A 14,045-nucleotide genomic window follows, 5' to 3' on the forward strand; every position below is an offset into this window, starting at 1 on the left:
AAAATAAATAAATAAACTTTTTTTTTTCAAGTGCAAAGGGATAAATGAATAAAATACAGCACATTCAAGAAAGCAAATGGCTCAGCTTTGGAAGGCAGGCACTGGGCACTGGGCAAATAAGGTTGAGGGGCTCAGGAGACCAGCAGGGACGCAGACACCCACGGTTAAGCCCTCTCTGCCTTTGAGCCCTGAATAGGGGGCTCTGAGAGACGCCACAGGAGGCTGAGCTCCAGGCAGCCCTCCCCTCCTTGGCAGAAAAAGCCTGGGAGACACATTCACCTGGGGGTCAGAAAGGGCGCAGGAAGGACAGGATGAAGACAGCTGAGACCTGGAGGGGAGTCTTGGAACCACAGACCCGTCCCTGCTTTGTGAAGAAGGCATCACCGAGGGGGACCCTAGCCTCCCCTAAACTAGTCTCATGGCTGTTCAGAGCCAGAAGCACAGGCAGGAGGGCAGAATGGCCGGTGGGCACCAGGCCAGGCCGCTGGATGGTGCTGGGGTGCTGGCCACATGTTGGTGGATGCGGTGTGACCCCTGGCATAGACTGGATGAACTCCACACAACCCGCCCCCCCCCACCCCGGCCGCCTCTGCCCCTCCTGCTCTCATCCTGAGCCTCACAGAAGCCTTATTGTTATTTTTAATACAGTTTGTTTTTAGAAAGGTGAGAGGGAAACCGGCAGTTCACCAGAGCAAGAGGGAGAAAAAATAAAGCTAAACATAGTGCTCCAAAGATCTGGTCCAGCTTCCGAAATTACACGTTCTCCTTTGGGACGTGGGCATAATTTGCCGCTCCAGTTCTGGGAGCACGTTGCCACCTTCACAGCATCCCAGAGACTATAACTGGAGCGGCAGGCTCAAAATGAGCCCAAGCTAGGAAGCCAGGGAGCGGCCAGCCTCAGCACCCCACCCCACAGCATGGGGAGCAGGTCTTCAAACCTTCTGATGCCTTCTCCACACCAGCCTCCAATACCTGCCCACCTCACACACACACACACACACACACACACACACACACACACACACTCACACACATGCTGTCCCACTGCCAAGCCTCTGCTCCCACTCCTCTCCCCTCTGCTGTTCTAACTCCACCAGCCTTCACAGTCTTTGTCTCATCTGGCCACCCCCTCCCCAGAAGCTTTCCTGATCACTTAGCCCATGCCGACCCACAGGGCCAAGAGAGTCCACAATCTTCGTCCCTTGCTGATAAAGCATCTCACTGGAGACCAGCTACACACGTCTCATCTCTCCCAACTAGTGTGAAAGTTTCAAGGTGTTCTTTCTTTATGCCTCTTCAACCTGCGCGTAGTCCCCATACCCACGCCCAGAAATTCTCCTTCTCTGGAGACACAGAGGAGCCCCCCTACCCAGGGTGGGCTCTCAGAATGATGGGCAAGAGTCACCCCTGACCGGGCGACTCCAGGGGCATCTCAGTGCCTGCAAGGTGGGTGATGTGTGGGGTAGGCAGGGGCACCACCTCTACTCTGAGCTTCAAGACCCTCTGTAGGTGATGGGGGGGAGCTCTGGGTGTGTCCCGCACAGCCTTTCTCACCCCCTCTTCTTAATCAGAACCCCAAGAACCATCTTCATGAAAAAGCAGTTTAGCAAACAGAGACCCCAATTTTGTTTTCAGGAGAGAAATGGGATCTGATTCAGAATCAGAGACAAAAAGAGAAGCCCAGGGGGAAAGGAAAGGATGGGAAGGATATGTTGGTAGCTGTTCATTCAGACTGTGCCTTGGTTGGAGATGATGCCTGTTTGCTCATAATTATCCTATATTTTCCAAATTTTATGTAATTAACATGTATTTGTAACCAGAGAAAATTAAGAGATCCTTTTTAATTTTTTTTTAACATTTTATTTTTGAGAGACAGAGTGCGAGTGGGGGAGTGGCAGAGAGTGCCGGAGACAGAATCGGAAGCAGGCTCCAGGCTCTGAGCTGTCAGCACAGAGCCCGACGTGGGGCTCGAACTCACAAACCGTGAGATCATGACCTGAGCCAAAGTCGGAGGCTTAACCGACTGAGCCACCCAACTGCCCCGATATATAAAAGCAGAGCACTAAATGGAATGAAATAACCTCTGTGCCCCCTCTTTGAGGATATACCCAGCCCTGCCCTCAGAATGTTAAAAGTCAGGGCCATGATTCCTGCAAAACCACTCCTGAGTCTAGACACACTCTCAGGAGCTTGCACACACAGCTGCTCCCAGCCTTCCCCACCTCTCACACACACTCATGTGTACACACCACACACACATGCACACGCACTACCCCATCCCCAGGCTATGGATCTAAAACCTACACAAAGGATAGGCACACAAACCAAGAATAAACCATGGAACTAATTCACAGGAGCCTATCTCCTCCTCGCCTGGATCACCAGAGAGGAGCTCAAGAGGCCAGGCACGTGCTCACATGGGACCCTCCTCACCCCGAGATGGGTGCTGACCTAGGAGCCCTACGAGGCCGAGTGGACAGACCTGCTTATGTATACATTTTGGACCATCTCTAGAATTGGCCACTCCTGACAGAAACCAAACATTTCTAGAACCCTGAAAAACTCTCCGCCGTGAGCTTCAGCCCAATGACAACATCAGAACGAGTGTGAGATGACATTTCTAATGTGTGGCAGACTCATACCAGGAAATGAGCCGATGATGGTAAGCAGGCTCATCATGTACAACTAAGGAAGGGGATGGAAGGGACCAAGACAGAAGCCGGATCTCACAAGAGCGGATTTGAAACTGGGGAGGAGGCCTCAGCTGGGTCCAAAGTCAGGACCTAGTGAGCTCCGCAGTGGGGACCATGTCACCATGAGCACGAAACAGTCTGCTGAGAAATATGGGTTGGACAAAGAGGAACCAGGAAAAATCCAAATTCTGCCAGACTTCTTGTCCCTCCAGCCCCCAGAGGGCAGAGACTTCTACTCATCTGGGGAAGGGGAGAAGGGATGTGAGCCCAGCCAGAATTATCTGGCACACCATTTGGAACTCGTATCCATTGCCTCCTGGATATGCCTCAGCATGCCTTGTCCTCTCAACTGCCAAGGGGTATGCAGGAAGGACGGAGGGAGCAAAAGATTTCCTGATCAACCAAATATGATCAATGGATCTCAGAGAAAACCACAATACAAAATTGGTTTTCCCCAAGTCCCCCATCAGACACCATCAGACCCGGGCTTCCTGGAGACCAGGACTGGTCTCCCTGCTGGCCTCAAGGTTCCTTGAGAGTAGGACAATGTCTTCTCAACCAGACAGGGAGCTCAATGAGGGCAAGGTCCATGCCTCCTCCATCAAAGCAAGCAGGTCTCACTTCTTCCTTCTCCCGGCCCACCTCTGAGGCCCTGACAGCCCAGGCCCTCCTCGTGTGGACACGCCTCCAGGAGCCCAGATTCCAGCTTCCCACCCTTCGCCTGGCCAGCAGCTCTAGCCAGAGTGGCCACGTGCTCCCACAAAGAGCGCAGACCCTGCACTGGCTCAGACCCCAGCCCCAGTTCACTCGTGTCAACGCCGGGAGGACGTCCAGACTGGGCCTCCTCACCGTCTGCCTCTGGCTGTGCTTGTAGCCAGCAGGACTCAAAATAGTCCCTCCCCATCTGAGTCTGTAGACATTTTGAGGGCAGCACACACAGAACGGAAATCCTGCTGGGCAAGCCCTGCACTTCCCTGCACAGACTCAGACAGCCCACTGAGGGGGCGGAAAACAGGAGCCAGGATTGGGTAGCCTGGAGTTTGGGGCTAATTATCTGCCTAATTCAGCTACAAACACCCACCCAGGCCAGAAGGCACTAGTATTAAACGTAGTTGAATCTTGGATAGGGCCATCCAAAATTTCCACTTGGGTTTTCCCAGTCTAGGGAAGCTCCTTCTTAGACCCATTCAGAGAGTAGGCAGGCCATCCATCCATCCATCCACCCACACATCCACCCATCCAGGTAGCCTTCACGGAACACCTCCTTTAAGCCAGTCCTGTGCTGGGCATTGATGTCACACAAGAAATGCGCCCCAGTGACTGTCCTGAACCTGGTCTGGGGAAGGTGCTGACACTTGCAGAGACAATCAGGACCTAAAGAAAAGGCAGGGACCAAGATGCAGACAAGACTTGCAGGCAGAGGCGGTGGGGAGGGAGCCAGGGATGAATCCTGGAAGGAAGTGACCACACCTAAGCTGAGTCTTAAAGGATGACCAGGAGAAGAACAGAAGGTATCCCCGGTGGAGAGGATGGTAGGAAGAACCCTAGAGAGTCACAGAGGTGGGAGAAACAGAGATCACGGTACCGGTGAGGATTCTTAGCATCAGAGAAACCATAGAGCAAGACCTCGTCTCAGCTCAGCAGCAGCTAGTCCCAGGCTCACAGCAGAGATGTTCCCGTGGAAGTGGCAAAGGTAAAAGGTGCGCGAGTGAAAAAGAAGCAGAAATCAGCCCCGCGTGTCAGAGGGAAGACCCGTGACAGGGCAGCTTGGAGGATCCTGAGCCCACCTTAGCACCCCACCCAGTGTGTTCTCTTGCTCCCAAGGCCAGTATTTGTTTGGTGGTTTAAAGAAATGAGACCATCCCAAAAAGGGATGCCATCTCTGGGTGAATAAACAGGCCAAGAGCCCGAGGACACAAGTACTGTCCACACAGGCTGGAGGCTCTGCCTCTGGGCAGCTGGGAAGCTCTGGGAAGCCAGCCCCAGATGCCAGGGGAGTGACCAGCATCATGCAAAGCCAGGAGAGGGGTGACAACCTGGAACAGATGCAGGTCAAGGCTGGTGCTCACGGTGAGGCCTTTCTTCATCTCCACTGTGGGAAGGACTGGGTGACCTTGGCCCTACAGGAACTAGAGCAGCCCAGGGCCCAAGGTGGGGAGAAGGCCTCTTGCTCAGTAAGAGATGCCACAGACCTCCTGCCATTCTGTTTGGCACTGGAGTCTGGGTCACCAGCTGGCCCCTAAGTTGCTGAGTACCTGGCAAAAGGATGCCTCTTACCTGCCCACAGGGTTGGATTCCCTTGGAATAAGATTCCCCTCCTGCCCCTTTCTCTCTCTTTTCCTAGAGTTGGGAGGAGGGGGATGGAGCAAGAGGGACTATTGGCTTGAACACAGACCCCTCTTCTTCAGCTGCCTCCAAGGTGCCACCAAGCATGAGCCCATAGATGAATCTACCCATAAGGAGGGTTGTGGCTGAGGTAAGACAATGGGGCTGGAGCACCCCTAAAACTGCCTGGTCACTCCCTCCCCTGTCTTCCTTCTCTCTTATTTGCTGCCCCCACCATGATTTCCTGAGTAATCTGCAGGGAGAGCCCTCAACACAGCCCTCTAGGGAGAGGGACCATTTTTTTTTCATGCTTTGTGGAAAATGATTGGGTCTTACCCAGGAGATCACACACACAGACTTCCCCAACCCCTCCACCCCACTCCTGACCAGAATGAAAAGTTCGCATCTGGGTTCCTCCACCTATACAGTGTCTAGCCACCAGGGAGAGAGATGTCCGATAGAGGCTATGTGATAAGGAAGGGAGGGGGAAGGGCAGCCAAGGCCAATGGAGCTAGCATCTCTCCCAGGGGGCCCAGTTCTCATCTTACCTGGATGGGGATGAGGGGCTCCTTATCATCAATGTCAATGAGCACGTCTTCCCCAGGACTGAGTAAACTCACGTCATCTGTAGGGAAGATCAGTGTCCAGGCCCGGAAGGGGCTGGCTCTCTCAGGGGGCTCGCCCCTCTCCAGCCACAAGACTCAGCCAGGATACTGAGCCAAAAGGCCCTCAGTCTTCCACACTTCTCAATCTGTGTCTTTCTCCTCCTCCCACCCAATTCTTCCCTCTCTTGTCTCTGTCTCTCCCACCTTCCCTCACATTCTCTGTCTTCCCAGTTCTCTCTCTCCCTCATCATCCCATGGAATCCATGCCTTTCTCTCTCCCTCAACTCTTCCCCTACCTCCTCCCTTTGCAGCCCTGGTCTCTCAGTAGCCCAGACCTAGGAGATGCCCCGAGGAAAGCAAGATGTCCACCCTTCTGGTCAGCTGAGCAGAAATGACTTCTCACTCACATCCTGCTAAGAGGAGGGCCTCGGGACACATCTCACCTGGGAAGCCCCACCTGCCCCAGCCCCTCTGCCCTGCCCTCTCCATCAACAGCCTCACCCCTACCTGGGCCGCCCTGCGGGGACGGACTCTCTTCAGAGTACTGGTCACACATGAAGCTCTCCAGGGAGCGGACGGTACACTGGCCCACCACAGGCCGGCGGCCAAACTGGCGGTTATCAATGACCTTGATCACGATGGGGGGACAGTAGAGCTCCTCCCTGGGCAGCATCTGGGCAGAGCAGGAGGGAAGCGCTGGACAATGGCCTGAACCCACCTCTGGGAGGTTTCGGAGGAGGGGGGCTCTCCTTCACAGGACAAGCTCAAAGAGCAGAGAATGACCATAAACCCACTCATAACCCCCAACAGCCATAAATCCAAAGTGGTGGTTGGCCAAGCCCAGGAGCTGGCCAGGGGACCAGAAGCCACACACCTTTTCTGTCTGCCTCCCGAATGCTGTACGCAGAGGCTGACTTTCCCCCACAGCCTTACCTTCCAAACACATCTAGCTCAGCCCAAAGTTACAACAAGTCTACTTTCCCTGAACCTTCACTGGCTGGGGAGGGGAAGAGGGGAGAAGTTGGCCCAGGACTCAACATTTCTTGCAGACAGTCCCCCCCAAGTGGATACTCAAGAGTTGGCTTACAGACCCAGATTCTTCCCCCTCCCAACCCCAGCCCCAAAAGCACTTTGAACACAACTTGAAATAATTTATATGCTCTCCTTCGGTGGCGGCTTTGGCTCAGCCAAGAGGAGGCTCCTGTTGACAGCCACTGGGCCTGGAATTTCTACAGTGCTTTCATCTTGTAAACCATTTTCCTTTCCTCAGGCTTGCCTTACTCCGGCCACTAGGCCCAGGCAGCCCGGGGAGCTGCAGAGGACTGGGGGCCTGAGGGCCATGGGGGTGAGCCCACAGCACGGCTGGGGGAGGACCCAGTCAGGGAGGGTTTGGAGGAACCATGGAAGGTCAGTCCTGGCAGGCCCCTGGGGGGAGCTCCAGCGGGCTGAGACCTGCCCTGAAAGGGAACAGTGGGTCCCTCTGTGCACTCGGGATCTGGGCAGGAAGGAGCGAGCTGACCCCATCTGTGCTGCTCAGAGGCTTCCACTCTTCCAGTGAGGAGAGTGTGAGCTCTGCTTCCCCATTTTCACAGACGAATGAGGTGGGAAAGATGCCATGACCTACCCAGGATCCCACAGGGAGTCAGAGCAGACACCCGAGCTGCCCAGGGCCCTGAGGAAAAGTCTAGGCATCGGGACTCAGGAAGGAGATAATAGGGAGGCCAGGCTTACCACTTCCATGAAGAGGGTACAGATGTCAAAGTTGGGGTTCTTCCGAAGGTTCTTGATGACACAGGACTGCACGGTCTGGCCTCCACACTCCACCACAAGGCTGGGAGAGGAGATACTGGCCAGCTGGTAACTCTTCATGTTCCGCAGGCCCCATGCCAGGATCTGGGGACACAGAGCAAGGGGAGCAGCTGGAAAAGGCCCAGGAGAGGCTGGGGGCAGGAAGGGAAAGGGCCAGGCCGCCTCCCCACCCCCCGCCCCAGAGCCAGGTTCACCTCTATGGCGGTACGCTGGAGCACTGGCTTGATGTTCTGGGGAACCATGTAGATGTTGGCCTCCCTCTGAGGCGGTGGGTACGGCAGGTCCGTGTCCTCCGACTGCAGGGGACGGCAGGTAGAACAGAGACAACAGTGGGAGGAAGGCCAGGGCAGAGAGATAAAAAAAGGGAAGGACAGTCGGGGCCGAAAGAAGGACATGCACGGACAGACAGAAACAGAGACGCAAAGGCACACAAGTAGGCCAACGGGCAGGCAAAAATGAGAACACTGAGTCAGTTTTTGCCAAACACCATATTCTCCAGGATCACAATTTGAGCAGCCTGGCCCCGGATTCAGGTGACCTTGTTTCAAATGAACCCCAGGCCACCCCTCCTCCATAACGCAGGCTCTGATGCATCAGTGAGCTGCTCAGGGTCTCCCCATCCCTGACACACACTACCATGCATGCACACACGCACACATGCATGCACACACACACACACACACACACACACACACTGCCCACTTTCATCCTGGCACGTCACGTCCACGCCAGCCCCTCTTAATCCCAGAGAGGACCACGTATCCTCCTGCTAGCCTGGTTGTCTTGCCTCCAGGCTCAGACCCTCCCGACATACCATCCACCCTGGTGTCCCATCTCTGTCTCCATCCCCCACACCACACCCTCCAGACACCTGCCAGCTCCACACCCCCACCTCTCGCCTCCAGCCACCATCAGGACAGAACACTTGCTCTGTGAGCCAGAAAGACAATTCACAAACAGGAGAAGGGGACAGAAGTGGCCATCATCCACAGGCACTGAAGGGAACTGCTGGGGAGGCTCCTTCACCACTATAGACCATAGATGAAAACAGCATGTGTCAACTCTGCCTATTAAGGGTTTGCCAGAGAGACTTGGGCAAGAATCCTCAGTGATCACGAAGAAATACACGAGGAAGCAGCTGGGGCCAGGCAGGCACGCATATACCGCTGTGGATTAAACAACTACCAAGTCTCACAATGGTTAGGAACACAGGTTCTACTCCACCAACTACCGAGCTAGCTAAGTTATTTCATCTCTCTCTGTGGCTCAATTTTTTCATCTATAAAATGGCTATTAAAGTTGCCAACCTCTAAAGATTAGTGTGAGGCCTGAAGAAGTTAACACAACCCTTAGAAGAATGGGTTCAGGCGAACCCTCAACAGGTCTACTAGCCCACGTGGCACCTTTGTGACAATTAAAGAAAGATGTCCCTTTCTTAAGACTCTTTACTTCCATGTCAGAAAATCGTCGTATTTTCCCGGTTTATTAGAACAAGACACTTTACTGCCACCTACTGGAAAATTGTTATAATGAATACAAATACATGATATCTGCCCTGGAAACTGTCTCTCTTTAGACCCAGTGCCCTTGTGCAGTGCACAACCTACACGTCCATACAAGAAGGCCTTGACACTCAGGAGATGTTAACCATAAATAAAAGGACTATGCCGGATACTTTAGAGCTTGCCTTGTGTAATCTCATTTAACAAACAATAGAATCACTAGATTAATCCGCTAAGACTCTTGCTTTGGGCTCCTTCTCAAAGGATGGTGCATCCACGTACAAATGCCCTAACGTAGATGGTGGGAGCAGCTGGAGCACTGAAACACATTGGCTTCCTCCTGCCACAACCAACCCCAGCTGTCACTCTTGCCTGGTGACACACTGATGACACTACACTTCCCTGACCTGCAGCAGTAAGAAGTTCATTTCTAGAATCAGACAGACCTCAGTTCTGGTTCCAGCCCTGCTGCTTTCTAGCTGTTTGACCTTGGGCAAATTACTCAACGTCTGTGACTCATTACTCTCATATGAAGATCTGGGATAACAATACCCTTACGAGCTTGCTCCAACAATTCAATAAGAGAACAAACATAAAGTGTCTGGCACCCAGGAGCTGCTTAGTAAACTGCAGTGCCTGTAAGGATTACATTATTGTGGTCGGTACCATTGTGTTTACCATTAGTGCTCTCGATCTCCCAGGGTGACTCGAGGAGAACCAAGCCACCAGAAGCATCTCTCAGAACGACACTGGCTTCCTATGTATCCCTATGTCATGGGGCATAAAGTGAAGGAATTCACAGTCTTGCTCCAAACCTTCAGTGCAGGTGGCGTGACGTAGGAAGCACCTACATTTGTAGACTGGCTGAGAGACGAATGCTGTCGGGAGGAGGGGTGATGTGTGCTTCACCCTGGAGGCAGGGCCCTTTAAAAGAAGGGTTTTTCCTGAAGGCCCGCTCATGGTCTGTTCGTGGCCTGCTGAAGGCTGATGCCCACTCCAGTGTGGGAGGGGGGCGCCCAGGGGTAAAAACCCAAGGACAAAAGGAGGAAAAAGAAGGGATCAGGGAGGCAGAAAGAGCAAACCTTTCTCACGTGCTTGTAACATTCTCCTGAATCACCAGGAAAACTCATTAATATATTTCCCCGCCCAGAGCATTCCTCTCCAGGCCCCCAAACTCTGGGCAGTGTCCCTCCGATTCCTGTTTATCCTTCATTTCCATATGCCCTCTTTCCTCCCGGCTCTGTTGAGCTCTGTGGTGATGCTCCTCTCTACAGGCTGAGACCAGGATCCCCATTTTCAGGAACCTGTTTACGAGGAGGACAGGAAACAAGAACCTCCAGGAGGCTAGGCTCCAGTACCGTTTGGAGGAGGCCCTGGAGGAAGAAGGCAGGTGCACACAGCTGTGGAGCGCCAGGCCCGGCGGAAGCAGGAGGGAGAAACAAGCAGAGACAGTGGTTAGAGGTGTGTCCGCGGGCAGCTCCTTCGGCATGGCGTGAGGCCACCGTTCTCATCCCAATGCTATCCCCGTCCACCTCACTGTCCCCGGGGGTCCAGGGACATCTTTGCTCCCTCCCATTTGTCACCAGGATCCCTGCCTCTGCAGCCCATCCTCCACCCCCCGCCCGGCCTGCATGCCGCCACCACGGTCTTCTGCCCCCTCCGCACTGTGCACACTTCACTGCCCATCCCTGCCCTGTGGAGTTATCCCTGTACATCTACACCTAAAGGCTCTCTTGTTCCCCGACCCTGTCCCATCCTGTCCCCCACAATTCTTCACACTATCTGCTGGATCCTTCCCTTCCCCATTTAAAGATGGTCTCCCAGATCCAGCCCCAGTAGCTCTCTGCATCTTCAGGCAGCCTCCCTCCCTCTCCTCTCTCTCTCTGGAAAGTTCTGCCTCCAACCACTCCCTCTCAAGTTCGATTCCACGAGGTCCTCTGCCCAGTGCACTCAGCTCTGCCCCCTGCACCCCTGCCTTGGAAACTTCTCTGTCCAAAGTCAACAACAACCTGCTTGTAGCTCAGCCCAAAAGGCCACTGGCAGGCTCCTGTCCTTCCCACTCCCTCAGCAGCATCCTGCCAGCTGACCTCAGCCTTCTTCCTGAAGCCATCCCTCTGGTGCCTTTACACTGCCCCTTCACCTTCTCCACCCTCACCCTCTGCTGGCTGAGTCTCCTGTGCCCAGCCCTCTCCTGGGCTTTCTGCCCCCGGGCATCTCCCCTAAGCCCAGGACCCATATCCCCAACCTCTTAGAGCTCAGTTCACCTGTGCACCCTACTGGCCCCTAATGCTGAACTGGTCACAAACTGGATTCTCTAACTTTCCCCTCAAAACCTGCTCTCTCAGAAACCAGTCCCACCATCCACTTTGACAACCAACCAAAAAGCCCCATGCCACCTTGGCTGTCTTCCCCCACATCACGGTGCCCAATTGACCGCCTGGGGCCTTGGGGATTCTGTCTCCCAAACTTCTCGCATACTCATCCACCCGTCTCCTTCCCTTGGTTTGCACCCTCACCCTCTCTTGCCTGGATTCACTAGCATCCCCCTAAGTGGTCTCCTTGCATCTGGTTTTTGCAAATCCCTTCCAAGAGCCAATGCATGCTGTACTCTGCAGCCAGCGGGAACTTTCTAAGAACGGCATTCTGTTTAGAACCCGTCCAATATTCCCCAGCCACTCAGGATGAAGCCCATACTCCTCGGCATGGCCTCCAAGACCCTCATCTTCTAGTTCCTTCTGACTTCCTTGGTCTTGCCTCCCACTAGATAACCTTCCCTTCCAGGGTCCCGGACAGTGATGAGACACTTCCCCGTACATGCTCAACCCGGCCCTTCTGAACACTAGCAGGTTGCAGGAGGCAGCACGCTCTCTTTACCTTTGAGGCTTGGAGTTGCTGGTCCCTCTGTCTGAAATGCTCTTCTGCCCACTTCATGTGGCTACATCCTACTCAGACTTCAGATCTCCATTTAAATCTTCCCTGGTGTCTTGAGCTCAAGGTAAGCTTCCACAGCAACGTGACTCACTCCCATTGAAAGACCACCACCCTGTGCCATCTCTGTGTTAAACCAGCAATTCTACACACAGGGACCACAGCTGAAATCTCCATCCCATAACTGCAGGACTATGAATGGGTAATTGAGAGGAGGGAGGGCGGGCAGAGGGGCAAATGGGTGGGTGGGTGGTTGGATAAAGAAAGGACTCTGGCACACTCTCCCCTCCTTCCCAGCACTCCTATCTGCACCAGCCTGCTTCATGGGTCCTCACCAACCCCCTCCCCAGTGCCTGCGTGTGGCTCCCTCTGAACGGCTTCCCATACCACCCACCTTCCTGAATCTAACACATCTTTCAGGGCCTCGTTCAAGTTCTCCGTCCTCCAGAAAATCTCCCAACCACTCCGGAAACTTCTTACCACCCTACTCTCTGACTTCTTTTACCTCTAAGTGACAGTGTGGCCCGGTTTCCCAAGGCCCTGGCTGGTCTCTGACACCTCACTGTGAGAGAGTCCTATGGCCCTGGCCAGACGGTCAACTCCTGAGCCTACGTTTCCCAACCTTCTCCTGGTCCGGCTGACTTGAGGGGTTCGACACCTCCTTCCAGGAAAGTGATTCTCAATGTGGCTGGGCTTCAGTGATCCTTACCACATGTGGGGAAGCATATCAGCACTGCCAGGCAGGGATAGATGTAGACTTAAAGTGTTACCAGGACATCCTAATTCACTGTCCTAGGTGAGACAGGGACTCTGAGGACCACAGACCCCAAGGGCAGGCATTCAAAGCCTAATTAGACGAAGCCACATCTGACCAGTCCCTTCCTTGCTTACCCTCCCCACCCACCCTGAATGCAGGGCAGCCCCAGGACTGCCCCACGGATGGGTGTGCAGGGAGGGTGTTTACCGAGCTGCCTCAGATCAAGAGGACAAGGACCCAAGGATAGGTGAGGCTCACTCCCCCATCAGAGCAAAATCTACCCTTAAGCCCCCTTCAGTCTATCTGTCCAGCAGCCCAGCTCAGGACAGAGAGCTGAGGACAAGGCATGAGGGGGACTTCCTCTCCCAGGTCCTAGGGCCACCACACTAGACAGACATTCATTTCCAGGGCGGGGTTGAGGGAGGGGTTGAGCTCCCCCAGCCACCTAGGTTGTCCTGTTACCAGTAGCCCATAGACCGCCCCCCCACCTGACCCAGCAGGGTACAGTCAGAGGACCCTCTGGACATTCAGATCCCGGTTCCTCGGGGAGGGGAGCCCCAGGCGGGGGCAGTCAGGCATGCTGGGAGGGCTCCATTGTCTGCCTGCCCCACCCAGCTCGTTAGGAACAACATGTTGCTCTAATTACACTTCCCAGGAAAAACAGTGTTTTAAATTAAGGCCTTGGGGGAGGGAAAGGGGGATGGGGACCACTGGGTTTATTTTCCTGATTGCACAACACCAAAATTTTCCTTCTAGTGGATTTGGGGGTGCGGGAGAGTACCTCATATACATCTCAGATCAAAAGCCATACCCGGGATTTGGAAGGGGATACAGTGACATCTGGTTGGCCCCCTGAGCCTTCAGTGAAAACATCCACGGAGCATGCAGTCCCTTCTCCCAGGGCATCCCCTGCCCCAGAGCAGGACAGAAGAAGCAGAACCAAGCGTTCTGAACCACGCCCCCTTCAATGGTCAAGTCTGCAAGCCCCAGCTCACCCCAGGTGGGATCTCTCTCTCTCTCTCTGCACATGCTACACATCCTTGGGGCCCCTGGTTGCTAAGGAAACCGCCACCTCTTCTGCTGCCCGTGCGTGCACGTGTGTATTCTTGCGCGTGTACACACTCGTACACACTCACACGTGCATGTGCACGCTCTCCAGTTCTCAGGAAATCTAAAATTGCAGTTTCTTTGAACTCATTCCCCTTGGCAGCACGGACCGCCTTTGTTCTCCAGACGAAAAGGAAAAGAAACGAGACAGAGGGCTCAGAAGAGGTGGGGAGAAGGAGGGAGACAGGGAGCCAGAGGCCAAGGCGCAAACAGAGGAAGAGGGAAACAGGAAGGGAGAGCAGGAAGAGGGGAAAGTGGGCAAGGCTCAGGAAGAGGGAGGATTCTTACTCTACTCTGGCAGAGAGACGGGGGAGCTGGG

General features: G+C 54.2%; 1 protein-coding gene across 25 annotated transcripts in view; it reads right to left on the reverse strand.

Annotated features, from left to right (window-relative positions):
- The window catches only part of DYSF (dysferlin), a 229,155-nt gene that overhangs the window by 61,221 nt on the left and 153,889 nt on the right, over positions 1 to 14,045 (reverse strand). For 17 of the 25 annotated variants that reach the window (XM_040458576.1, XM_040458578.1, XM_040458572.1 and 14 more), the window contains 4 exons: positions 7,627 to 7,728; positions 7,355 to 7,516; positions 6,131 to 6,296; positions 5,567 to 5,643 (listed from right to left, as the gene is read on the reverse strand). In XM_040458576.1, coding sequence (XP_040314510.1) covers positions 5,567 to 5,643; positions 6,131 to 6,296; positions 7,355 to 7,516; positions 7,627 to 7,728 — 507 coding nt within the window. Of the gene's footprint in view, positions 1 to 5,566; positions 5,644 to 6,130; positions 6,297 to 7,354; positions 7,517 to 7,626; positions 7,729 to 10,292; positions 10,335 to 14,045 lie in introns of all 25 variants that reach the window. The other 8 variants (XM_040458557.1, XM_040458566.1, XM_040458564.1 and 5 more) reach the window with 1 other exon arrangement.

The sequence above is a fragment of the Herpailurus yagouaroundi genome, unplaced genomic scaffold (assembly GCF_014898765.1).
Source record: "Herpailurus yagouaroundi ecotype Mexico unplaced genomic scaffold, PumYag 221, whole genome shotgun sequence".
Taxonomy (NCBI): Eukaryota; Metazoa; Chordata; class Mammalia; order Carnivora; family Felidae; genus Herpailurus; species Herpailurus yagouaroundi.